Source organism: Opisthorchis viverrini (assembly GCF_000715545.1).
Source record: "Opisthorchis viverrini unplaced genomic scaffold opera_v5_102, whole genome shotgun sequence".
Taxonomy (NCBI): Eukaryota; Metazoa; Platyhelminthes; class Trematoda; order Opisthorchiida; family Opisthorchiidae; genus Opisthorchis; species Opisthorchis viverrini.
The window spans coordinates 767,082-793,813 of record NW_008751761.1 but is presented as its reverse complement, the minus strand read 5'-3'; the positions used below and the strand labels follow the sequence as shown (position 1 = coordinate 793,813).

Sequence of the window (26,732 nt, the reverse complement as noted above, 5' to 3'; positions counted from 1 at the left end):
ATTCGAAACTGCAACTCTGAATCGCATCTGTCATTCTTTATGAAGTTCTAAAAGATGTATTTGTACACAGCACACTAGGTGTATATATATTAGGAACTGCTTACTTTATTGTAGTTCTTTTCTCCGAGAAAACAGATCGGGTCACGAATTGGTCAACTAGTGGTGAAGTGTGCGCGGCCGTGCCGTCCGACCGAACACGGAGTTTTTTCCGTGGAGGTTTTGTCTAGTGACGTACCCATTATCATTGATGGCTCTTGCTCGAGAATGCCCCCCCCCCTACGGTTCTCTAATGCCACTCCCAAACGAAACGAACACTTTTAACAGAACCCCATCCGTCAAATTTTTCTTCATATTGATCTGTTCGATTCATCAGCTGTTCTCACTCGATCAAGCCCGTTTGTGTAAGTGAAATGTGGGGTTGGGGACACTGTTACAAATAAACAACACATCATCTATAGAGGTGATAACCACAGACAGGTGGATTTTCCCATGGGGACACGACAAACCCATTACGTCCCGGACTTGTTTCTGTGGTGTGCAAGCATCCAAGTGCACTTTCAGATACAGCAGACGGTGTGATGTAGCGGTGGTGTATAACCTTACTCCACACTACGGTACACAGATTCCGTGGTTTGCTGTGCTACGGGATGCCACATTTGGACGCTGTCTGTCTCGCTTTGGCTGGTAATTTAATCGTGGACCAGATGAACGTCTTGGCTTTCCAGTATCTTCTACCACTGCCTGGAACTTTGACTCTGTTTACTCGGTTGCGTCGTCATGCCAATGAGACTGAGTTGGTCGCTTTCTGGTTGAGTAGATCCCGAAGATAGCTAGTCTTCTTCAGCAAGGAGAACGTCAACAGCCGTTGGGCATGGTCAGCATCGTAGTTGCCACTCATAATTTCATTCCAATCTCAAATAACGTGTCTAACTTTAATGGGGGTTTGTTTACGTCGGCTACTTTCGCCCAACGGTCTAGGGGGATTGAGTCCGCTGTTGCACTCTACCAGAGGTTAGAGCTAGAATGTCAGGTGGAGATTGAAGGTAAGCGCCACCCGCTGATTAGCTCCAACCTCCTCGTGATGTAGCTTCGTACATTATGCATTCCATAAACTCAGATCATACCATAAATCAAGTCAATCAGTCGGAGATGCTAGGCTCCATTTGATCTCAAGCTTATCTGTGCGCAGGTACCATTATTTCAGCTGATGTCCTACGACTTGTCCTCTAGCTTGAAGTGCTGCATGAAAACTACGGAGCTTGTGGACGCGATTTGGTGTAATTCACATATGTGTCTAGTCCTCGCCAGTCAGGTAACATTCTTAAACGAATGTGAAGTTTGCTGGGCGCCGCCTGTTTGAACCTCTGAAAAGTATGGTTAGGCTCTAACTAGCGCCAGCGCACCGTTTCCTTCTAGATTTAGTAAAACCCGATTAAGTAAGCCGAACGAATTCATATCCAAAAACCCTCTTTACACTGCAACATTCGCCTGTGCTTCTTTTTTTCACTGCTTCTCGACTGATGGTCATCGTGTTACGGTTGGCTATCGCAGAGTATTTAAAAACCACTTTGGTGTACTGAACGTAGCGTGTGCAGATGAAGGCGGGATCGACGCTGACTACTGCACTGCGCCAGCAGTAGAAGGATGAAGTATGGTAAGAAAAGAAGGCACGAAGGGACCAGCACTCAGGGAAATCGATGGATTACACCGCACCGAAACTCAAACCACCCAGATAGCATGCCGGAGTGAGACAGCATTGGCAAGTTTGGCCTAGCTGCTTTCTTCAATGAGAATTGCGTGAGTTATATTAAGGAAGGTTCGGAAATTCCACAGTATCTTGCATTCGGAAACTCTATGCCAACGAATGTTTGGATGAAAACGCTTTGTTCGGTAGATGGTTATTGGACCCCCCAACTAACTGCTAAATCCTATTTGTGGTGGGTGAGATAGCCCAAGTGGTTAGAGCACGAATTTACTGACCGGAAGGTCTATGGTGGTTCGAACCCGACCTCTGCCTCTCGACTTCCCTTGTCTAGGCTTGGGCAACCTGCCAGTATCCCAGCCCTCGTGCAACCTTCGGGTGGCATGGCAGTTGGGCACCGAAACAGTGCTACAGCCGAACGATTTGTGGTCTTAGATGTACCGATTCGTTCCGATGTCCTTGCTTCCACACCATTTCAGTACACTTATACCACAGCCAACTAACTCCTACCGTGCTTCGAGATCACCGGCATTCCATTTTTCGAAGGTGGGTTACATGTAAGTCAAGCTGGTTCGGGAATTTACCTGTACGACGTTTCTTGAAGAGGATCAGTGTGCTGTTTACAGAAGATTGCTTTCGTCCATGAATGACCGACGTGGTCTTATCATTTCGCTGTTTGTTGTATACGACAATAATTATTGGGCCTGGGCTAGGGCTCGAGATAGCCCAGGGGTTATGGCGCCAATCGGAAGGTCCGTGGTTCAAATCCGACCTCGGCATCTCAGCCGCTCCTGTCTAGGCTTGAGCAGCCCTCATGCTTCCTTCTGTGGCCTGGGCGTGTTATTTGCCTGTTCTACGTTTCAACAATAGCTAGTGCAAGATCGAATCGTTCAGTTGTAGCACTCTCTCGGTGCCTAACTGCCATGCCACCCGAAGGTTGCACGAGGGCTGGGATACTGCCAGGTCGCCCAAGTCTGGACAACGGAAGTCGTTAGGCAGAGGTCCGGTTCGAACCACGGACCTTTCGGTCAGTAAATTCGCGCTCTAACCACTTGGGCCATCTCGCCCCAGCTACTGCAAGGAGAAGAGGCATCTCAATTCGTCCTAACTTCATTTGCTATTCTCGGTGCATAATTGATTTTTGTTTCAAGCTAGTCGCTCCGTTGAATAACAAATCATAATAACGAGGACGTTTTTGTGTTGCCGCAGATGGTTCGTCTGCGTTTGCAGAACGCAACGCTGTCGGAAGTGATTTACAAAACGGCTTTCTTCACGCTGTCTCAGATGACTCGTGAGATAACTGTCACTCTGTTTTTCCTCTGTGATAGCGCGTGATTCTGGTTGTCAAGCTGAATTTGTTGCACTCCTGTCACTTGGAACTTTCCTATGGGTGCCAAATGCCTTGTTGTAGTGGAGTTCTACCAGAACTGATCTTTTAGCCAATTAGACCGGGTAGAACTCTTCCATCTTTCGCACAGGGGCCTCTGGATTTATGTGTACTAATTACCTTGGACTGTTTGCCAAGAAGAACTCGAGATAGCTCAGTGAGTTAGGCGCAAAATTGCTGACCGGAAGTTCCGTAGTTTAAACCAAGCCCCGGCATCTCGACTGCTATCGCCTACAGTATCTCAGCCCTCGTGCTTCCTTTGACAGACGTGGCAACTACGCATCAGATGACCGTTAGAGCTGAGCGATCATCATTGTCATTATTCTTGCCAGGCCGTCTATCACTGAAACATACCCGGAGCGGTAATTTGTGATCGTACCTTACTTAAATCTCTCTGTACCACACAACGTCTAGGTGGATCCAACGTTCGCTACTTTTGATCGCATTGACACGTGTCGCCTTGTGCTGTCTAACTAAACCAGCAGAGTGTACCCTTCCATTTCAACTACACAAGTGAAATGGAGGGAGACAAAACTAGCCTGTCGTCACTAAATTTGTGTCCGTTGATCTCCCTATCAGCCTCAGATATGTAAATTTCTTGGCTGCCTCCGCTGCTGAATTGCCAGCAGTATGGTCTCCACATACCAGATCGACAGCATTCTCACCCCGATAGATTTGAACACTAATGTTTGAAAGAGTTCACCCACGATGAAGTTAATAAAGATAGAGAGAGAGAGGCTACCCTGGAGCCAATCCATACGGGCGAACGGAATTCGAATTCGAATGGCTCGTCAGATGACTTATTAAAGCACATCTTATCTCTTGTAAAGCGCGATAAGGTTCCTGGACTGGACGGTTTGCATCCATCTTCAGAGCTAAAACTTACTGGTGAATCAGCCACATTGACGATCAACCTCATCTTAGTAAAAGACCGAAAGTGTGCGAAAAACGTTGTGGAATCAACTTGGTAGCTGCTGCATTGAAGGTACTGTCTGTTCTATCTTTCGAAGGTTCGTGAGCACGGAGAGAGTCAGACTCGCGAAAATCACGCTGAGTTCCGTCCTGCAAAAAATGCTTTAGGTACATGTTCTCTCTTCTCCAAATCCTGAACTAGCGGCAGTGGTCCCAGCGACCAACAATGGTTGTGTTCCTTTGACTTCGTGGACTGTCAGGCACTACAGCCGTATCTATAGAGCGAAAATGCCCCACGTGAATTCCTGATCCTCATTAAGGCGCTGTGCGCCAACTCCTGTGGACGCGTGAATGTCTGTGGGACGCTTGATTGTAGGAGACTCACTCCTAGCCTTGAATGTCTGTGGGATCGAAATGCTCCCAGGGCATTCGTCCGGACGACATAGCTGTTCTTGGATCTGATGCCATTCCAACGCAGACCATGTTATTTACTCTAAGTAGTTCTGCCTTACGGTTGGCATGCGCTGCAAGACTGGTTGGTTTGAAACCTAACCTCCTGCTTGCGGATGAGCCGATTAAGGTGGTAGAAAGATTCGTCTACATAGGCATCTGTATCAGTCCCAGTGGTCTAGCAAAAGATGTTATTTCCATGTGGATTTGGAAGGCTAGAGAAGCTTTTGTCAACCTACATCATCTGTGGCGAGATTTGACATCACTTTATTTGTCAAGGGTCGAGTGTACAATGCTGTCGCTTGGTTACCTACTTTGTATGATTCCTCGGAGCTCCCTATCTGCATAACCACGCGAAGAGTGGAAGTGAGCTAGGCTAGGTCAAACAATGACTCGGCATCAAAGCATGGAAGCTTACCGAACTTCGCTGGTCATTGCTCTCTGCTTGAATGGAGCTCCTCGGACGAGACACGTGAATGGCTAGGTGTGTTGACAGATATGATCCAGTCGTGGGCGCAATGGTATTCATGCATCCAAGCTATTGCCTTCAACGCACAGCTAGAACGCCATTACAAATTGAGTGTGTTCTAAGTGTTTTAAGTGTGTTCCTTCCAGCTACTGTTCTTTCCTGAAAGCAAACCTCAGGTGCATCGTGCTCAGTTTTTCTGGATTTTACGAAGCGTTTGCAGTACTTTTCGAGTGAGAGAAGCCCTGTTAATCTCTGTCTGATTGACCCAGTGTGATCTAGGTGAACTTGCTGCACCCCACTAGGATCGTGAGGTTGTTATGAACTCCGCAGCTGATAAACTTTCAAGTGATTGTTTCTCCGGAGTATTCACAACTGCGAAACACCAACAATGGAAGTCATGTGTATGCTCGAGTTAGCAACGACAGTTTTGCGGGTATGGCGTTAATTATTTGTACTTTTGTTCCTGTGTTAGTAGATTCTTGGAAATCGAGATGCAGATGTTCCGGAGTCTAAAGAACTTTTGTTTGCACGCCACGCAGTAGATGAACTGCTCGTGAACTCACGTTGCTTGCAACGGATCAAACGGAAGCTAGGAGTGGATTACCGTCACACGTACACTTCGGTTTTACTTGTTGTCATCCCTTGAGTTTCCAGCCCAAACGGTGCAGTCGGGTGGGGAGGGCAATACTGGACTCGTTAACCTTTATCCCTTCCCTTCCTTCTTCGATATTTATCGATCTGTGGCTCAATTTCACCTTCAGCTGAATGTGATTAAACCAGTGTGTGTCCATCTGAGTGGTACTCATATTTTCTAATTTCCAGTGGGATATTTTCACTCCAGATATACCCACCCCATGAAACTATAAAGATTCGGACACAGAACACCAAATTCTTTACATCTTGCAGAACCTGTGAATTTGTAAAAATGCGCTAATCCTGTGCGTTTTTTATTCAAATGTATGTACACAGATGTATGTGTATATGTTTGCCAAGTATGACAGACGTATCGCGTTTTCCCTACGTGTAACTCAGTGAGAATTTCACGTCAATTGGTACATCATAGTGGTGGGAACCAACAAAGGTTTGTACAGACGAGGGTACATAGAAGAAATCCAGATGAGCCAATAGTGGGTCCGTTTTCTCCATAGGTCCTTCTTGAGCTCTATGGTATCGTTTCATTTCAAAAATTGGACTATCCTGTTCACTTGGATACTCGCTCAAACGATGTCCATCGACTCGACATATTTTCAAAGGATGCAAGGCGATGCGGTGCGAATATCTATAATCATCAGGGATAATGGGGTATCGATTTATGGGTCTGTGGGTCAGAGAACCCATACAATTGGGCATGTGTGAGCACTTTTTAGGATTTTGTAAACCCGGGTTATCTTCGGCGGTCACTGTTCTAGCATGTGGCCTATGCGTGTGGTTGTTGGTTGTAGATACCAGTGGAATGTCATTCAAACATTCTCTGGCAGTCTGCTGCCCTTCCGTTGTATTCTCAGATGTACGTGCCGCGTCACGGTTCAGCGCAAATTCCGGTCGATAGGTGCATCGAAGCCAGAACGCCAGTTCGATCAGTTCAAAAAATAGCATACAGCTGAACCCGAAACAAAACGAACTCAGACCGCCAATTTCACTGAACAACTTTGGAAGTGAATACAATTCTTCTTCTATCATCTCTGTCAAACCTTCGGCTTGGATTAAGACTAGTCTGACCAAATTGGCCTTCTTGTTGTCATCTTCGACGTGATTGAGTTTCTTGTAGGCCACCATATGGCAAGCAAGCGGACAAGTTGACGAATTGACCAGCGCGATGGGATGATTGTGATGACACCAGTCAGGGCATTTGGCTGCGAGGAACGGTTGAGCAACTTGGTGGTTTAGACTTCGATTCCGGTAGGCGCGTTGACGACGCATCACGTCTAGCGGACACAGACATCCACATTTTGTATGATAGTGATGACAAATTGTGTGCCACTGGCATGCCACCTGCAGAGAGAATAGAATGGATCAGCTGATTCGCCCACGTGACCAGGCAGATAATGAGGTGTCAATCAATGCAACACGGTTGGAGCAATTAACCTGTATACCAGGTATGCACAGAATCCTGATTCTCTCTCTCGCTTGTTTGGTGGAATCTACTGAGTAAATAAAGGAGAGCGGTGTGAGCAGTGTAATCTTATGCTGCTGTGCGAACCAAGAATCAAGTCATTCATTTGTAAAATCCACTCAAACAGGAGTGAAACTTCCATCTGTGAAGTCGTCACTCAACACGTGACCACGTGATGTGGTTTCCGTGACTGAAGGCTGATTGGACCTGTATTCTCTCTAAGTTCGAGTAAATCGCAGTGCTCGCGACCGAATGATTGGCGCTTAGATGGCTAAGCCTTTGACGACCGAATTGGGATACGTATGTGCTTGGAGGTTTCAGGTAAGTCTCCCTTCTAAATGGAAATGAGTGTATTTCGCTAAGAACTTTGTTTATTTTTCTTTCTTGCAAGTTCTCTACTGATGTTACTCTACATCTCCTGCCTGGAGAGCGATTGGTTTCTTCGCTTCCTTGTCAACCTCCAATAGTTTGTTTTGTTCGGTAAAACGGCCCAGCAACTGACAGAATAACCGCACTGAAGGAGACGATATTCACTTAAGATCAAAAATTGAACATCCTTTTTGTCAACTGTTTGACAGAAGGTTTGGTCGCGATGTATCCTGAGTGCCGCTCGTGACCGACTGATATAGTATTTAACCACCAAACAAAGTGTTGCCTCTGTTAAACACCTAAAAAGGATTGGACGACCAACAATGTGCTTCTTGGCTTTTTACTTTGTGTTACATTCATTCACCGGACGATATCCAGTTTTCTGTAGTCGCAATAGGTATTGCAAAGTGTTTTTTTTCTTATGGAAGTTTTTGTTCTTTGCCTATAACAGTAATAACGTGCAAGATTAAACAGAGAACTAACTTGGTCATAGTCAAACTCATGTCCCAGCAATCGCACTGGGTCCAGTCTGCATGGCTTTCCTCTCGTGTTCAAACGCTTGGTGACCGTTTTGGAATAGAACACATTGTACGTGAAACCGGGTTTGATGTATTCGTATAGATATCGACCGAAATTGTCCAATGGAAAGCTGCGCGGCTCGTGCACAATGATCAGTGGTCGACCGGTGAAATTCCTGTGCGGTTCGGTGAGTTCCACTGTGACTGCAAACTGTTGTGTGTGTGGGTGGAAAGGTTGAAGAAGGAGTGAAGGAATGTGTTCAGTTATCTTGCATTTCGACCTGGAGTTATCTAGGGTCAGAGGATAAGTTCCCGTTCGAATCAGAACATCGGCAGTGCAGGCAGTTTTAACAGCTGCGCCGAGCTCAACTCTACGAATGCCGACTGATTCGCTCAGTCGAAAAAAGTCAAATAACCGCGCTGCATAGATGCACCTACACACAATTCGAGTACACACCAGCGCGTGAGTGACCAGAACTGTCACCCTTTTTCTGGGACTGCAAGGGTCACTTATATTCACTGGACTACCTTTTCTTCCTGCCAAGTGAAAACCAATCTGAACAAGTTTGATAATAGAAATAATAAATAATTGTTCAGCTGTAGCACTCTTGCGGTGCCTAGCTGCAGTGTCACCCGAAGGAAGCATGGGGGCTGAGATACTGCCAGGTAGCCCAAGCCTAGACAGGGGAAGTCGAGAGGTGGCGGTCGGGTTCGAACCACAGACTTTCCCATCAGTAACCACTTGAGCTATCTCGCCCCCCTGAACAAGTTTGCGACAGAAGCATATCGTGTCTGTTTTCGCGGTGGAGGTGAGCGAGTAGACCAGCCCACACTAAACGTGACACGGGCAGTATAGTTTAAAATGAATCCTATGTCGACTGATTCGCTGCACTTAGTTGTCAAGAAAGGTTGGAAACTGTCGATATGCTAGAGGAATGTATAGTGCCGACGAGGTGAATCTGAATAATGCAATATAATAATATAACATAATATATGATATAAGGGGTTGTTTGGATTTGCGTATAGCTAGGGACGCTTATTCTTTCTGGTTGTACTAAATTCGTACTCGAACCTATTCATATTTTTTATGTATAGAAGGTTAACCTTTAAACTGAATGGGACTGTATTGATACGCTTTCCCCAAGCCTATTGCGCCTCACACCTTTCGAGTATCAGTCCATTCAGACCGTATCGTTTATCGCTCCGACCGACTACAGGATCACTTACCATGAGGTTGATTCAATCGGCTTCGCCTACCTAGCAGGGGTATCGCAGCATCCCATCCGACCATAGTTGCCAGGCAGTAGTGATTTGAAAGTGACCATATGACAGGGCTAGAAACAAATTGATGCGTGAGCGCAGTGCATTAGTCTGTTGTGTGTGTTTGTAAGATAATGTCGTTGGAAAACTGAACACACTGTTCGGGCTATGTGGAGATAAGCGCAGTGCAATGATCGGGTTTGCACGAACATGCTACATCATCGTTGGTAACTTCCAAAGTCGATGACAGATGTCAATCGTTCAGCTGTCATGCCACCTGAAAGAAGCACGAGGGCTGGCATACTGCCAAAGTCTAGACAGGGGGAGGTCGGTTTCGAACAACAGATCTTCCGGTCAGTAAATTCGCGCTCTAACCATTGAACCAGACCACAATGTGCAAGATGCATGATGCAATCCCATTGGTACAGAGACACCTCTGGTGATTACGAACAAACATCTAATTTCTCCGAGCATCGACATAAAATAAATAACTTTGTTTCTTGGAGAGACTACTCTGTGTGTGTTTGTGCGTGTGCAGGCTGAGCGAAGTAATGACTAGTTTGAAATGCTTCAAGAGAACAGTGAGTCAGCTGGGGAGACCAGACCTTTAATGATAAACACAAGTTGAGTTAATCCAGACCAGATAATCATTCCACCTCAATCGACCGAACAATGCCACGATATTACGATCCCTAAGCGATATAAAGTGCATTGGAACATGATTCGAATCTCTGTAGAAGCATATCCACTGTCAAGACAACCAGTAAACGGCACTCATGTAGAATCAACAAGTGAGGTTTTCTCGAACTATAGAACGTGACCCTAAACGGGACCGGAATTCGTGTAATTTTTTTTACTAGCCCTTGGTTCTCAGTGCTCTGACATAAACACAAAACGACATCGAGTTAGAAAAGGATCTGAACAGTTCGTTCTCCGTCCCCTGAGAAACGGTACCAAAATTTAAACCCATGAAGTGAGGCAGACGAAACTGTCGAAATTGAGACGTTGTCCCGAGACTGTGTTATATCAACCTCTGTGAAATGGGAATTTCGTGATTGGCAGAGAAGCATAGAATATCATAAACGAGAGATTCAGTTGGGTCTCTCGTGAAAATCAAATTGATTTGCAAATCAGTATATTTCTCGAAAACAGTCCAATTTGGGTTCAAGTAGAACATAAGGTTGACGGATCGGGGACTGCGCTTACTTGATGAGCCCGAAGCAGAAGGGTGAAGCCGGTCGTGGGCTGTCGAAGAGTTTTCAGCAACCTTGTGAGTAGTTTCCTTTATGGCAGAGAAGTTGTTTGATCGTCGTTTCGTTTACGGTGAGGTGGGGGGGGGGGGTAAGTCACACATACACGACTGATATTTGGACAGGAAAACTAGCTAGTGCAAGCATGTCTTTTATACTTCAAACAAACAGAATCCCAAATTTCGCAACTCGAACTACTAAACACCAACCCTGTAAAACTTTAGCTGACTTAACTAACTAACTTAACTAACGCAGTAATTTGCAAACCAAATTGGTTTTCTGTTTGTAGTCACACCACTCCCGTTTGAACGTTCGTGTTCCTGTTCTGGAGTAATTATTCCGGGGAGTTCACACCAAAGGGAAGTACTGGACTCGAGTTTCGCTCTTATTAGAGCCCATCAGCAGTGCATATCCAATGGCCGTGCCGGGATCTGAACCCCGGACATCTGATATGCAAGGCGAGCGTGTAACCACTACTCCACCAACGCACGCTGGACGCACCTGAATTTTCACGCCTGAACATGCGAGGATCAAATGAAACCCGGGTGAAGCTCTCATCTATGATGTTCATCAACTGAACGCGCAAAACAGCGGTTGACAGAAACTTCGGAACTGATGAGCCCGAAGAAGGGTGAATCGAGTTGTTCGCTGTTGAGGTGTTTTAGCAACCTTATGAGTAGTATATTACGTCCATTTCCATCTCACCAATAATGGAACAAGGGAAATGACATAAAAGGCGTCGTAACATAGAAAACCACCAAAGACGCTCAAGCTGCGAACGAATACCACATCGCATGAATTGTGAACGAAACGGAGAACACCACAGGGAGGCCAAGTAGTTAAATTCCGCCGCATGCGCCTCACTACCTGAATACCTATTGGGAACTTGTGTTACAGGGGTAACCTGACTTAATCGAATGCCCTTTCTAATAGACTATTCTGGTAACTGTTGTCGCTCAGGTCGATCACACCTGCCTATATTGCGGAAGAGAACAACTTCGAAAAATCCGGCTACATCAGTAGGCATTTTATCACAAATCCACTTCGCATTCCATGTAGTCAAACAATTTATTTGTGCAGCCGTGATTTCTACGTAGAAAAATTAACAAGTTTGACCGGCGGCAGATTGATGCGACCGAAATTCTTACTGTATTCTATGAAATGGGATCGCTCTCTGATGGGATCAGTTGGTTTTTCCCCACATTTTGCACAAAATTCCAAACGTGCATCATAGTCTACTAAAGTTTCTACAAAATGTTTGCGGAATCACCACAGCAGCAGGTTCTGACAGGCGACTCATCGATCCATGCGGTCAGGCTAGTAATCGATACGTCTTTCAAACGAACTAGCATACAACTGCGAACACATCCATCGTTTAAATCGGACAATTCAGTCGTGTTTAGCGCAAGCAGGTGGAGCGGCGACAAACTTCTGAAGATCGAAACTAGCTGCGCCGAAAATTAAACCCTGACGTGCGGTTTTAAACAAAATTCAAATGGCGGGAATTTTCCATGGGATGAAATAACATGGTGTGTATCGATATCTGCAGTCTGGTCAGAGCATGTCTTTTCAGTCATGAACATCCACTAAGGTCAGTTAATTCAGTTTAGAGGGAGAATTGGGTAATCCCTCCGAAGGGAACATTCCCAGAGCGTGGCCGTTCCTCTGTGGAGGTCACACATTTACTCCCAATGAGAAGTGTTCACTTTATATCAATGAGCGGTTTGTCTCTTCTGAAATCTCAGCCGTTAGCTCACGTCCAAATGGATTTCATGAAGCTATTGTAAAATTATGCTTTCAGAAAACCGGTTTCCTGCAATTAACTTGATTTCTAGGCTACAGTTGCGTTTATTCCATTGGTGGAAAATGACACCAGTTAAGAAGCAGTGAAAGTCTCCTGAAGATTTCATTCTTAGCCTAGTCAGCTCGCACAGGCACCAAGACGAAGACTGTTATGGTTCTCAGCTGATTTCACTCAACACCAAGTATGTGAAAAAAACTCGGTTCGAGGGCGAATCGGTTGGGGGGGCGGGGAACTGGTAAGTACAAAGGTGACAATAATCGGAGTAGGACAGTCAACCAGAATTTATAACTCAGTTCATACGAATAGCTCTCATGTCGGTTGCGCATAGTCACCGATTGCAAGGTAACCAACAATGCCCATGGCCACGTTTGTTTTGTTCCAACTGGGTCCATCCTGTTGGCGTTTAAAAAGGTCCTTTGACATTGTGATGAACTTTGTCCGATAGGGTGAATTCTTACTGAAGTGTATGTACACGAAGGGCCCTGTCGGCTGGTAGTCACTTGCCATAGTTGAGAAACTTACCTGTTCAGCATTGTGATCAACACTCACTTAGGAAGGAAATGATGGCAGTTATCCTTCACTCATGGAAACCACATCAGTTAGTCATGTGTCGATCAGCTGCAGACTTTGCAGCCGGTGATATTCTTGTTCTTCTGGGCCATTTATAAATCAGTTTATTCTTCAGGTCCTCAAACCTGGCATTCAGGTCATCCCTGCACCTACCATTCTAATGGAATTAAGCTCACATTTCTACTGGCCTGTGGTTTCAGTTGTTCGGGGGTCGAATCATGGGTTTAACCTCAAAAATTGTAGCCGGGATGTAAGCATGGCGAAATGATAGTCTTAGATTTCCTCGAAGACGGTTTTAAAAACATTGAATTCAGCTTCAGAGCCCCTTATTCATGAGCTTCTCAAGCGAATTTATCATATTGATGCTCAGTGTCTTTGGTGAGAAGAAAGCGTACTTGGTATTTCAAACCAAATGGCTAGGAGTGACAAGTTCAAGCTCAAAACAGTCAGAATGAAACAATGTTGGATATAGCGAAACGCACTCATTTGCATACTAATTTGTTTTTTCGAGAGACTCACCTAGAACCCAGCTGAACCTCTCGTTTGTGATGTTTCCAGGTAATTGAATGTGCTGCAACAGGCCGCCTCATGTTTCAGCCACTACGCTATTCAAGATATCGCGATACATGTATATCTTTGTAACGTACTACTCATAAGGTTGCTGAAAATTCGTTGAGATCCCACGACTGATTTCGCCCTTCTTGGGGCTCATCAGGTAGGCACAATCCCCGAGTTTCCGTCAAACTTATCTTCTACTTGGAACCGAATTGCTCGAAATTAGCGAAATACACTCATTTGGGTTCAAGTAGAACATATGGTTGACGGAAACTCGAGGACTGCGCCCGCCTGATGAGCCCGAAGCAGAAGGGCGAAACCGGTCGTGGGCTGTCAAACAGTTTTCAGCAACCTCATTTGTAGTGCACTACGAGTGTTGGGCATACTTTGTACTTTTCATTATTAGAGAATGTTTTGCGGGAAAATGTTGCCGCTGTTCTACTTTTTTTTCAATATTCAACCCAACTTCGAGTCCATTTAGCCTTGAGAAATATCCTAGCCTGACCCTTCAGGACGATTTTCACATTCGTTGTTTCAACAGTGAATGTCTGATCAACAATGTGCTAAGATTGTGCCTGATAAGCTGATCCCAAAACGAACCTGTCCAACACGACTGAGTTTCTGTCAGTTTCATTCACCCCCTACAGAATGGACGGGCGTTTTATGAGTTATCCACATGTGGACAGATCATTTGTTTGCATCCGACACCCATCCGACAGACATCTTTCTCTACCCTGTTGAAATTACCCGTCAGCCAGTACTTCCGTCCAGATCACGTGATGAAATGTGCTTTTTTTCTTTTTTTAGCTCCAGAATTCCTCATGGGATTTTCAGCTGCTTTCTTCGGAACAGGTTGCTTAATCGAAGCACAAAGTTGAGGATGTGCTGCTGTACACACTGAACCCAGGGCCGATAAAAGCCTTGAAAAAGAGTTGTAACAAGGAAAAATATTCCGTAAACGATGTCTTCGAAAATGCAATGTTTACCATACCTAATTTCTAGAAATTCTCAACAGAAACCTCCGTAACATCCAAGGGTTTTATAAAGTACACACAGTGTCGAAATCTTACTGTCCACGGAGGACAAACAAGGACTCTTGGAGTTCTTTGGACAGGATATAATGTCACTCGTCCTTCAGCTACGGAAACCACGTCACGTGACCAGGTTTTGATTGGATCCTCCAGAGATGACCTATCAAATGGAAGTCTCATCCTGTGAGATATTCTTCCTCTGGACCATTTATAGACTGTTCGTAATATGGAGAAATTTCTTATCAAGGAGGCCACTCTGTGCTAAAAATCCGAGAGCACTGTACAGCTGTTACTGGGAGTCGTCAGCACTGCGGGCCTCACGAAACTAGGGGTGTTTCGAACCTGTGACCTTCTGGCCAGTGTTTGAGCCGTTGATCATGAGCAACTGAACAGCAGTGCGACTAGCTCGTAATCTTTAGGTGGCTTAGAGGAAGGAAAATTTCACAAAGTGAATGAAATTTCTTGACAGAACGTCACTCGAGAAGCCAGTCAGTACATGCGACCAAGTGATTTGGCCTCCCCGATTGAGGGATGAGTGGTACCATGTCCTACCCAAGGCCGAGTTACTCACATCACTCGTGGCCGAAAGGCCGAGCGTTCGCCGAGTGGTTTCGGGGTCGAAGATCCCTGGATTTTCGTGAGCTCGCTGCTTCTGATTTCCAGTGGGGATGAGCACAGCTTCTTAGTTTTTCAGCATAGACTGACTTCTCTGATAGGAAAATTCTCAAATCTCCTTACACTATCAAGCAGCTCATTTTGTGCACCATCGTAACAGAACAGCCCCCAACGACAGCGACGCGAATAAGGAATTTCTGGCCTCATCTACAACCGTTTAATTCGAGTGCTGTCGTGAACGTGTTAGCAGTCAATCGATTGCTTACAATCGCATCCTGATTGCCACTTCTTGCAAAAGCTCGTCAATGCGAGGTTTTTGGAACCGGTACACAATAGTGCTTTTACTGTCCGCGGAAACTTTGCAGTCCCCCCCTCCTGGAGCAAGTCTGATAGTTTTGCATAAGTTTGAAAGGCCTGAAGCGCAAAATTGAGGCTCATGTGGATTTCAGACCACACGTTACGGAAATGGCTTCCGGTCATCAAAAGGGTATCTGGCGTAAGCACGTTTTGATACGCCTCCGAAAGTTTGGTTTTTTGAATTGCAAACAGCATCCGACGTCATACTTAACAACAACGGATGTCTCTCTGTGATGCCACTCTCGAAGTCGGTCGGGTAATTCGTTGTGAAATATGCTGCTACCAATGCTACACATTGGTTGCTACGCTAATGGAAGCCTGCTCAAGGTCACTCGTGAGGGCCAATATGGAAGATTTCTATCTTGTGGTGGACTAAACATATGTGAAGAATCAATATTCACCTAAGAAGGCGTTTGAAAGTGCGTATATGTACTTTCTACAAAAATGTGGGAGGTACAAAGCGGTAGAAGTGGTGAGGCTTGCTCAGCGGTTAGAGCGCGAATTTACTGACTGGAAAGTCATTGGTTCGAACCCTGTCTAGGCTTGGGCAACCTGGCAGTATCCAAGCTCTCGTGCTTCCTCTGGGTAGCATGGCAGCTAGGCACCGAAAGGATGTTACAGCTTAAGGAGGTCAAGGCCACCAACTAGGTAGTGGGTTGGAAAAAACACTGTTTTTCAACCTGCTAGGAAAGTGGATTCTGTTCTAAGGGTTCTCCATCATGTACTATCGGTCCATAAGTAAAGCATTTACTGTGACATTTGCGAGTGTACCTACGTTCCAAGTTCATGAAGGACGGAATTCCACCGTTGTTTCATCAACCAATAGTTTTGGTTTATGAAATGGGTTAACAAAAGCATCATATTTTTGTGGATCTACTGACAGAATTCGTTTGAGAAATCACTCATTGCCTCGGGATAAGAGAGGGATTGTGCAAGTTTTCCTTTCGGAAGTGTTTTGTATGAAGTCTCCATGTTTCTATACATTCCACCTTTATACTCATGCTCACCAATTTGCTCCAATCAAATTCTAGTGAACCGAGTATGAAACCGCCAGAAATTTTCGACGATACTTCCCTTTGTAAATCTGACGTAAACTATTAACAGCCAGACTGCTTTTATGGTTTTGATGGCTTGCCTTAGCATCACAGACAAAGCCCGCGCAGATAAGTAGCTGGTTTGAAACACGTGAAACACGTAAGTAGTCCAGTACTTCCGTTGTTCATGTGACCAGGTAGCATCATCCGATTCGGTACTTACGCTATGCACCTTTCCCAGGCTAAATGACCGGTTCAAACTTTGTCGCTGTACTTTAAGAACATGGTTAGATCGTTACGGGATGCTAAACAGGGATTCGACACCCCTTCCCTTGCCACACCCCCCCAGAACAACGCAATTCCCTACAAGACAAATCAATTCATTTAGCGGACATCTTTCGGTTTGTCACTTATCTCTATAACTGCATGTTTGATTTCAAAATCCATCTTACACTTGAAGATGAGTTCTTTGCGATTTGACAAAGCGGACGCTATGATTTATTTCTGTGTATGTTCTGGAGAGTCCTCTTGGAATTCCTCTTCGTGAGGTTCCTGGCAAGCTAACTTGACCACGTCCAGGCCTGGGTACGGTTTGCAACTGGTCTCTGGTTCTGAGCCAGCTATTTTAAGCGTACAAAGGCAAGACGCCAAAATGGGAATGATATGCGAATTAGCCAATGACAAATCGGGTGGCTTGTTCTGTGGATCACGGTCCAATCCCTGATTTTGTAAAGTTACCCAGCATTACTCAGCCGCCAGTTCCAAAGTACTGTTGGTGAAGCAACTGGACGTGGATTTAGATTGACCATAAACCTACGGTAGTCTTTTATGTTCTGTCAGAACTTCGTGAGTCTTCTCAGCCCAAGTGGTTAGAGTGCGAATTTACTGACCGGAGGGTCCGTGCTTCGAACCCGATCTCTGCCAGTCGACTTCTCCTGTCTAGGCCTGGGCGACCTGGCAGTATCCCAGCCCTCGTACTTCCTCCGGGTGGCATGGCAGCTAGGCACCGGAATGGTGTTACGGCTGAACGATTATTATTTATTATGTCTTCCCAGCCAGCGTCCCGATTTAACCAGCTCAGTGATTTGTTCGAAAACCTAACATCTATTTATGTAAGGCTCCCTGTGGTACTGAATTTTCCCTTGGCTGCACAGTTGCTATGGTAACATGTTATGAAAAGTGAAGCATTGAAACAAACACAAACACACTAGTTAGAAGACGCACGACTGCTGAAGAAGCGTATGTCCGGAATGACGGTCTTACGGGGCCATCGTTTTGCTGTCAAGCCTGGAATTTGGTGGAATATTCTCTAACCTAGCTAAGAACTCATCACCATCTGGAGCATAAAACCGCTGTTTGACGGTGATGCTTACCTGCCGCAGATTATTTGCAAATGTGTATTTCATGGTCGTACGTGGGCTGGAGTTTTGTCAGGGTATCAAGACCTAGAGATGAGGACGACTATGGTCCTAGACGGCACATAGTTCAACCGCCGACCTGGAGGCCAGGTGACTTTATTGGTGAGACTTCTCACTATTGACTAACCTGACATGAGAGACTCTGTGAGTGTCGCACGGACAGACTCCGGTAGCTCAACAGACGACAGGAATGCGCAAACTGTCACACCACGGTAAGTTTGAGTTTCTCTACTCAGGGGCCATCCAGATTACATCAGTTATTACGAAGTATGCTACCAACTACGTGAGGGCCTTAGGTCACCTGCGTTATTGACCCGCCTGTAAAAGGTATAGCAGAAGAAAGGAACCAGATACTGAGACTGATAAGTTTGTTTCCTCATCTTGAGAGTTTGAATGATTCAAAGTTTCGACTATTCGATTTTACATGAGATCTCACATCCTTGGGTGTCAATTAAAGTGAGTGATAGGATGAATGGAGACTGTGGTTCAGCAACTAAAAGACATTAGGGTCCAGTCATATAGAAAACGAGCCGGGCATAAACTCAAACCCCAAGCTATAGAAATTGCTTCTAGACCAAAGCCCTCCAGTTTTGTGAACTTCTGGTACGGTTTATTGATTTTCCACGTGTACATCAGATACAGTCGTCTGTGTTAGTTTTCCGTCACCAGTAGTTCGACGTTTAGTTGATCATCATTCTCGAACATCAACAATCAGCTTACTCCTGTTGTTTGTGCATATCATCGTTCAGATCGATACCGGTTTGATTCGCATCCCTCTGTGAAATATGCCATCACGGCGGCCGTTGGGCCTTCATCACACTCACCTGACCGATTCCAAGCCTAAGTTTGGTGAAATTGTGTAAGGTTCTTTCTACAGAACTAAAAGGCTTTTCTTTTCCTCTCAGAACGACCCACTGAACAGATTCGATCAAAACGGTCCTCAGAGACGCAAGTGGTACCTCTTCGCATCTACGAGTGTCGCTAACCAGTGGGTAGAAAGCTTATGTCCTGACAAAAGACACAGGGATTCGTCACGAAATGTTTGGATGCGATCCAACTTCAGGGATAGGATCCCCGTATTCAACCAGAATCGCTAAATGGTGGACCCAATTCGGTGGCATTCTATAAGCCAGATTCCATCCGGACGGCTCGACGAAGGAAATGGAGGCACCTCAAATGTTAGTGCCTGGTTATCATCAGGCTTGATATTCTCTTCCCAGCGAAGCTTTCTTCAAACCTGTTGGGTTATGTGTACAGCTGCTAAGTGCCCAGTTTCCAACATCAGGTTTGTTACGTAAATGGCGGAACGAAACTGAAGAATTTTGCAGTCAGAACCTGTGGGTTTCAGACTATCAGTTTTTAACTCTGTCACAAACATTGATGTTTCTGAAAACAACTGCTTGAGGTTCAGAAGCGATGTGTATCTTAACCTTCACTCCAGATATATGTACTTTTGATGGCTGGCGAAATTGGCCAACCAATGCGCTTCATGCGTGGAACGGAAGTTCGTCTGATCGACCGAGAAACACTCTGACCGTGTCACCCCGTAGACAGTTATCGCGAGCCAAATGATCCCGCTAAAGTCTTTCGAAAACGTACATGCAAAAACCGATCTTAGCGAGTCACTCAGTTTGAAAGGAAACGCACATGGTGAGCAAAACTAACTCCTGTTTTATAAAAAAGCTGGTAAGTTTGGTTCGGAACTATTTTGATAGCAACTGTACATTTAAGTAGATATCATGATTACACTTGCCTGACTGGACTGTATCGTGACTGCTAGTTTTAACTCAGAGTAATTCACCCTCATGTGGACACTGAATTCAATTAATGATTGTCCGATCAGTTCGTTCCGTTAACTTGGAATTTCCCTCGATTCTGTTTGTAACGATACAAACAGGTGCTAGGGAGTCATACCCCAGTTTTTACAACTTTGTTAATATTTCGAAAGTTTCCACTTATAATAAGAACACAGATGGTTGACGAACATGTTTTCGGCAGGTCTTTTCAATCGTACAGTTGTAAAGGTTAAAGAGCAGTACATAATCTATTTGAATGCGCACGGTGTACACAAACAGGAAATCGAGTGGGAGACGACATTGTCTACCTGTCAGATAACACTTAGTTCAGGATGACTTGAGCTAGTCAACTCGGGGGGTGTTGTAGTTGTGTGTTCAGCACACGATGCATGTGTGGGGGGAGGTGAGTTGGACCACGGTAAGTACAACACACGAACAAAGCGTTTCTGCCGACAAAGGATCGGGTCGCGATGTCGTATGGCGATAGTTTCAGCCATTGCGTTGCTGTACTGATCTGGGTTGATTAGCCGGCGCCTTGTAAACAACGTGGAAGCTTTGCCTGGGTATCACGTTGTGTGCCGTATCAGCTAAATGTTGTACTACAGAACTGGTTATCGTCCTCCTAGTTCCAGAAGCTAGCCAGGACGGATTGTGTTCCTTCATTCTTTGGCTGAGTTGCCTAGTCGTGCGTCCGATGTATTCCGCTGCACAGCAGCAAAAGAATGAGTAAACTAACATATTTTGGGTGTGGACAGGTAGTCTATCCTTGCGAATAAAGGACGACTGCTTGTGAACCAAGTTCGGAGTGTTGTGGCCGGGAAAACTTTGTTCTAACTGGTAGAAAGTTTTCTATTCGGTAGGTCGGCCGGTATGTCTCCCTCAAACGGGAGGCTAATGTAAACTGGTTTCCTTCCAATTGTGGCTGTGCTAGTGTTGGCTTACTCTCTGTTCAAATGCTTTGTAATAAACTTGTCGCGGAATCCATTGTCTCTCAGGATGTTGGTGCGAGTTTGGAATTCTTGTTCCAGCGATTCATCAGAGCATAGTTTCCTCACTCTGTTAATCAGGCTATGGATCAGATTCCGTTTCTCTTTTAATGGCGCGAAGCTGCTAAAGTCAATGTTCTGCCCGGACCAAGTAGGTTTTCGGCACACCGATCGTTTCAGTGTACGATCGTGACGTCGTTCACGAAGTGGAAGAAATTGTCGGTTTCTCCTTCCGAAGGTGAATTGAACGGCGGTGTGGGCCTCACTGAACTGTTGTTGGAGCAATTCCATTTCGGCTTTATTGTTAACAACAGCGAAGATGTCGTCTATATATCGACAATAGTATTGCATATTCCCTATGCTAGCCTTTAAGGGACCAATTTTAAGTCATCCTGTTGGTGACCTGAACTAACTGTTCTTTGATAGGTAGCCAATGTTGTCTCTCACTCGATTTCCTGTCCATTTACACCATGCTCATCCAAATATGTTAAATACTGCTCTCTTAAATTCGTTAATGTCAGTTCCAGACTGACAGAGTTGACGGTAACAGCCAAGAAAATCTCTGACAAGTTAGACAGCGACACTGTTGTCAGCTTAAAAAAAGCTTGAAAACAGTTCCCCAGATTCTTGCAGTCAGCCGTTTCACGCATCACCGTCATAATCTGTCAATGTAGCTTAGACAGTAGAAATACATTGATCTTTTTGGTAAGGTATTCCGGAAGAATTGTTTATAAAACATAAAAGGAAGTGTCAGTTAAGGAATTCCGAGAGATCCCCTTCCGAAGAGTAGTTTCCCTCAATGAGATGTTCTCATTAGCATTACAATCAGCCACGTTCTAGTGCATGAACTTTCGGTAGAGAAAACAATTCCAGAGTGGCCGAATATCTGTGACCCACATAATGGTTTCTCACCGGAGGATTGCTGTACGCCACATTAAATCCTGGTTTTGGAATTCCTGATGTGCTAAAGAGTCTGTTTTAGCTACGAGATGATCAATGCCTTAATAGCAACAGACAGAAAACCCGCGTTTTGAATGTGACTGCAACATGAAAGACAGACGATGGGAGCACTCGTTTAGGGTTCAAGGTCACATGACACGTAGATCCAGTAGTCTTGAATGCGCGAGAAACGCCTTGACTGATTGATTGATCGATCCATCAATCGATTGCTTGCTTGCTTGCTTGACTGATTGATTGATTGATTGGTTGATTGATTGTGGTGATCCCGGAAGGATTCGAATGAGAGTCTGATATCCCACAACATGGTTACAGAAATGCCATTCTGATTCTTGTTGCTTCAGACAAGAAACTCAGAATTCTAATTTCCGTCTCAGAGTTTTTTTGAGGTTGAATAAATATGGAATATCAGTGCAAGGATGAACCAAACCAGTGGTATGGATAAGTCCGTCGCTGATTTTACCCTCCTAGATAACCGAGAAATAGGCTCAGCTCACTGAATGTCCATTAACTAGGTTGCGCCTTAATATGAATTCCTCCGACTAGTCGGAAGTTTTTTTCTATAGAAAATTTGTGGATAGTTTCAAAGGACGTGTCCGACAAAATAAACCATTTTTGTCGATGTAAAAATTCTGGTTGCATGGAGCCCAGCTGGCTACGTGAATGTTCATTTCTCAAACATATGATGTAAACCTAACAAGTTAATATGAATTTCGAAAAACTACACATATTTTTGGCGCGAATTCAACATTTACATTTTACGTACACGTAAATCTGCCTCAAGATTCAAACCGTAAAGTTTTGAATGAAATTTCGGATATGTCGAATATTGTGCCAACTGAATCATGAGGCGGCCTGTGTGCAGCACATTCAGCTGGACAACATCATAAACGAGAGATTCAATTGAGCCTCCCGTGAAAACCAAATTGATTTGCAGATGAGTGTATTTCACGAAAACAGTGCAATTTGGGTTCAAGTAGATCATAAGGTTGACGGAAACTCGGGGACTGCGCCTACCTGATGAGCCCGAAGTGGAAGGGCGAAACCGGTCGTGGGCTGTCAAAGAGTTTTCAGCAACCTTGTGAGTAGTTTCCTTTATGAAAACAAAACTCTGTTCAGAGTTGGTGGCTGAACTTGGCTTGACTGAAACAGTCTCTGAACGGACTTCAACAGCATTCACTGTTCCCTACTTGTTTGAATATTATCGATTTATACAAGCTGGAATTTTGAAACGATCTAAAATAGCGCCATTAGTTGGTGTAATTTCCACACCGACTTTCAGAATGGGAAAAGATAAAAACGAATCAATTAAAACAAGGATTGTTGAAGAGGCAGAGTCCATTGTTCAAGTGGTCCTTTGGATATTTTTTTGGTCGCCCATGGTGAGAGTGTATAGCAGCACTCTTTTTGTGTTTTCATAAAACGGATCACTTAGGAAACCAGATCCGCGGTATACGTAGGAAAGGAATTCCAAAAACGTATCGCAGTATTGCAAGTTGAAGCAAGGGAGGCTTGATTTTATTAATTTGTCTTAAAATAATGAAAAAAATACGGGCCGTTATTGTCCACTGATGCTTCTTGTGTGAGAGGATCTTTGCATTTGATGAGAGCAAAAACTTAGGCAGTATTGCGTCAAATATCCGGGAATTCCTCACCTTTATTCATCTGTCATATGATGATGGTGTTTTGTTGACAGTTTCCAAATATAAGAGACGCAGTAGCTGAAAGCTCCGGACACTAATGATCAATACAACTGAACTGGTTTTAGAAAACAGGAGACCATACCCGATAGGTTGGGGGGGGCTAGTTTCGGAAACAACGAATTTGAACATGATCGTTCGCAACCTACACCATTCTCTGTTTTATACCAGCGAATCAGCCAGCTATCGCATGATTCGATTGTAATATCTTCACCATAAATTTCGAGTATTCGTTATATCTGGATGGCTGGAATCCACTTTGCTAGGGTATTTGCCGTTACGTAGCTCTAGCTTGGTCAAGATTTCGTCCCGCATGGTATTACTCACTTCCTTTAACTGGATAAATTGAAGAAACTGAGCAATAGACGTCAATTTTGATCAAGTGAGACATAACTAGAGCCAACTGATCAACCTGGTTAATAAAATTAGTGAGTATGCATTACATGCTCCTTGTAACGAGGTATCTGGTAGCACTTGATGAACATCCGTTTGTAGAATGTCTCTATTTCATCCGGTTTTGTGGAAATTGGGCCAGTTGAGCCTGGAAGTTTTTCGTTTGATGGACCGCGCAAGACTGCTTGGCTGTTGGTCTGTTCGTCGAGCTTGACAGTTGGATTGGGTCACTCAACTCTGGGACCCACTGAACCCTGCACTGACGATGTCACCTCTGTTGGTGATGAGACGTTTGTATCCCTACTGTCAAGCTCGGCTAACAGACCAACAATCAAGCAACGCACCCGAGCTGCCCATCTGCCACAACATTGCCAGCCATGCAAGACTGTTGTCAGTTGGAACGAGCTTCGGATGTCACTTCTGACTAATTATCAATCTCCTGTAAGCAGCTGGTAGTCAAATCGCTTGGTGTTTCAGAGTGAAACCCCAAACCAGGCATGCTATTTTTTGCAAAGGCTCTTTGAGCAGACTTGAGGATATCACGCAATATCATACGAACGAATGTATAGCCTCCTCCTGTTTTGTTGCATTTAGTGATGTGAGGATGGATTAACTGGGGCTTTTGTTACCAGAAGGATGAAATTTAACCGTGTGGTGATCGTCATAAAGGTTGGAAAAGGACCCTACGGTGAGCAGACTCTCTTGTCTGCAGGCTTCATGGATTAACTGGGGCTTTTGTTACCAGAAAGATGGAATTTAACCGTGTGGCAATCGTGACAAAAGTTGGAAAAAAGACCCTACGGTGAGCAGTCTCTCTTGTCTGCAGGCTTTACAGCCATGGCCGCACCGAGGATAAAGTCCTTTGCGGTCCTCCAACCACAGAGAATGGTCGATGGGTCAGTCGTTTTGTTCCTCGGGAATAGCCCCCCGAGACAAGCTCCAATTCTGGGTGATCCGAACGCCTGACAGACTGACATAATCTATTCGTCATGCAGCCTTCAGTGGTTTCTCTATGAAAAAACAGAGTCGTAACAGTTCCAACCTTTTGTTCCTAGATCTGACAGCGATCAGACCCAATAATGAAGCAACACTGTCCTCTTCAGTGGACTCTGAACAAGACTGGGTTAAAGGCCATCCACGAAAATCATTGTCAATGAATTAGGTGAGGCTGTTTTCTTCAGAATAATTGACAATCGGCAAATTCTTTGATGAGCAAAGCTTTGCATTGGATACAACCGCTTCTTAAGATCTCTTGACCAAGTCTTCAGGTTGATCGAATCTCAAGGCAAAAGGACAACCTTTCGGAAAGATCTCTGATCAACTATCGGATAAATCAATATGGAAATGTAACTAAACGCCCTTGGTGTGAACGTGTGGATATCAGGACTGATGGTTTGTGCTTCTGTTTGATGACACTTTAGTTTAACAGTCTCCTTGAACCGGTAAGTGCCATGATAATTCAGCCAAGGGGTGCGCGAGCTTAGTTCCCACCTGTACCAATTTTGTGGAAGACCGCTTATCGATTGGTGCACACCAAAAGTGCTAACCAGGCAAATCTAAAACCTCTCACCAGGCGACCACCAGCTTTCTGTCCTACGTACACGGCACCGCAGAGCTAATTCTGCAGACTCCCCTAGGAGCCGCTCTCAGGGTGGGGCTTATCCGTTGCCCTGAAATGGACACACCAAGATGGTCCTTCCTTTCGGAGGGGAAGGATTTACTGAAGCGAGAATGATACTTCAAAAAATTGCGCCAGGTTAAGTTCATTAGACAGTGTTTTGTCTCGGTGATAAATCAGGTTGAACAGTGCCCCCGTCGAACCACTTCAATCTCCCACTGATTGCAAATCAATTAAATAAAAAAAATCCTAATTGACTGTTCCGGTGGCCATTGGTCATCAAAAGAACAACGTAATTTGCGTCAATATATTGAAATCTTTTCTAAAGGCAATCAAGCTACAGTGTAGGGAGATTACGAATGGCCTACATACTCCAACAAGTTAATTCGAAACCCACTTATAGGTAGTTTTGGACAAAGTACACTTCTGAGAGTCGCTAAGTCACTGGAAAGACGTTCAGCTTCGCACAGAGGTAGTTTATGAGACTAAAAAGTCTGGAGGTTTGACCATGAACGTTATCATTTTTAAGTAAAACTAGTGGAAACCAAACCACTTTAACGCGGAGGGGTAAAAACTTATACCTGACAAGGCCGAAAAGTTGAAAAAACGATGGCTATTTTTAAATACACCCCTAGTGAAATTGAAAGTCAAGTCGAGTGGTTTCTCCGTTTACTGACTGTGAACCAATTAGACTGGCTGAGCCGGAACATAATGCAGGATATACGAAAACCGGTGGTGTGAATTTAATGGAAGTAATAAATAAACAAAAATGAATTTAGCTGATTTCGTTGCTATATCTACCTGAAATGATCGATTGCAGAAGCATGTGTGAATTAACCTGAAAGAACGGGAGGTTTTGTTCTCCTTGGCGGCCTTCCTCCAATGGAAATGGAAGTAAATCTGAGGGAAATAACCAAATGGCTATGGAACAAATTTTTCGTAGAGGGCGCCTGTTTATGTGCTAGTCTGCTGAACTGTTCTCAACTCATATCCATCGTACTTTCCACATGACTAACACACGTGTATCCTCAATTATGACCGACGTTGCGGAGATTTTCCAAACAGGCTGTGCCTAAGCAACTTAAAACAGAGGAGAGCATCCGTGGAGAGAGGCGAGGATAAAAAGAATATCGGTTTTCGTAAAAGGAAAAACTCACAGCGTTGCTGAAAACCCTTTGACAGCCCACGATCAGTGTCGCCCTTCTTGGGGCTCATCAGGTAGACACAGTCCCCGAGTTTCCGTCAACCTTACGTTCCCCTTGAACCCAAATTGGACTGCTTCATTTGCAAATCAGTTTGGTTTTCATGAGATAATCAACTGAATCCCTCGTTTATGATATTCTACAACTGAATGTGCTGCACACAGACGGACTCACGTTTCAATTGGAACAATATTCGAGATATCGCAGTATATTTTCACAGAGGAAACTACTCACAAGGTTGCTGAAAACTCGTCGACAGCCGAAAA

At 44.7% G+C, this 26,732-nt stretch overlaps 2 protein-coding genes across 2 annotated transcripts in view; one reads left to right on the top strand and one right to left on the bottom strand.

The window, feature by feature from the left end:
* Positions 1 to 5,937: 5,937 nt before the first annotated feature.
* The window catches only part of T265_05530 (hypothetical protein), a gene marked incomplete at both ends in the record, with an annotated part of 55,207 nt that continues 34,412 nt past the window's right edge, over positions 5,938 to 26,732 (bottom strand). Inside the window, 2 exons of the mRNA XM_009170564.1 lie at positions 5,938 to 6,912; positions 7,886 to 8,131. Coding sequence (XP_009168828.1) covers positions 5,938 to 6,912; positions 7,886 to 8,131 — 1,221 coding nt within the window. The remainder of the gene's footprint in view (positions 6,913 to 7,885; positions 8,132 to 26,732) is intronic.
* Positions 7,301 to 8,776, top strand: T265_05529 (hypothetical protein; the record flags this gene model as incomplete). Its single annotated transcript, XM_009170563.1, has 3 exons — positions 7,301 to 7,354; positions 8,381 to 8,484; positions 8,602 to 8,776. The coding sequence occupies 3 exons, from the start codon at positions 7,301 to 7,303 to the stop codon at positions 8,774 to 8,776; spliced, it is 333 nt and encodes a 110-aa protein (XP_009168827.1).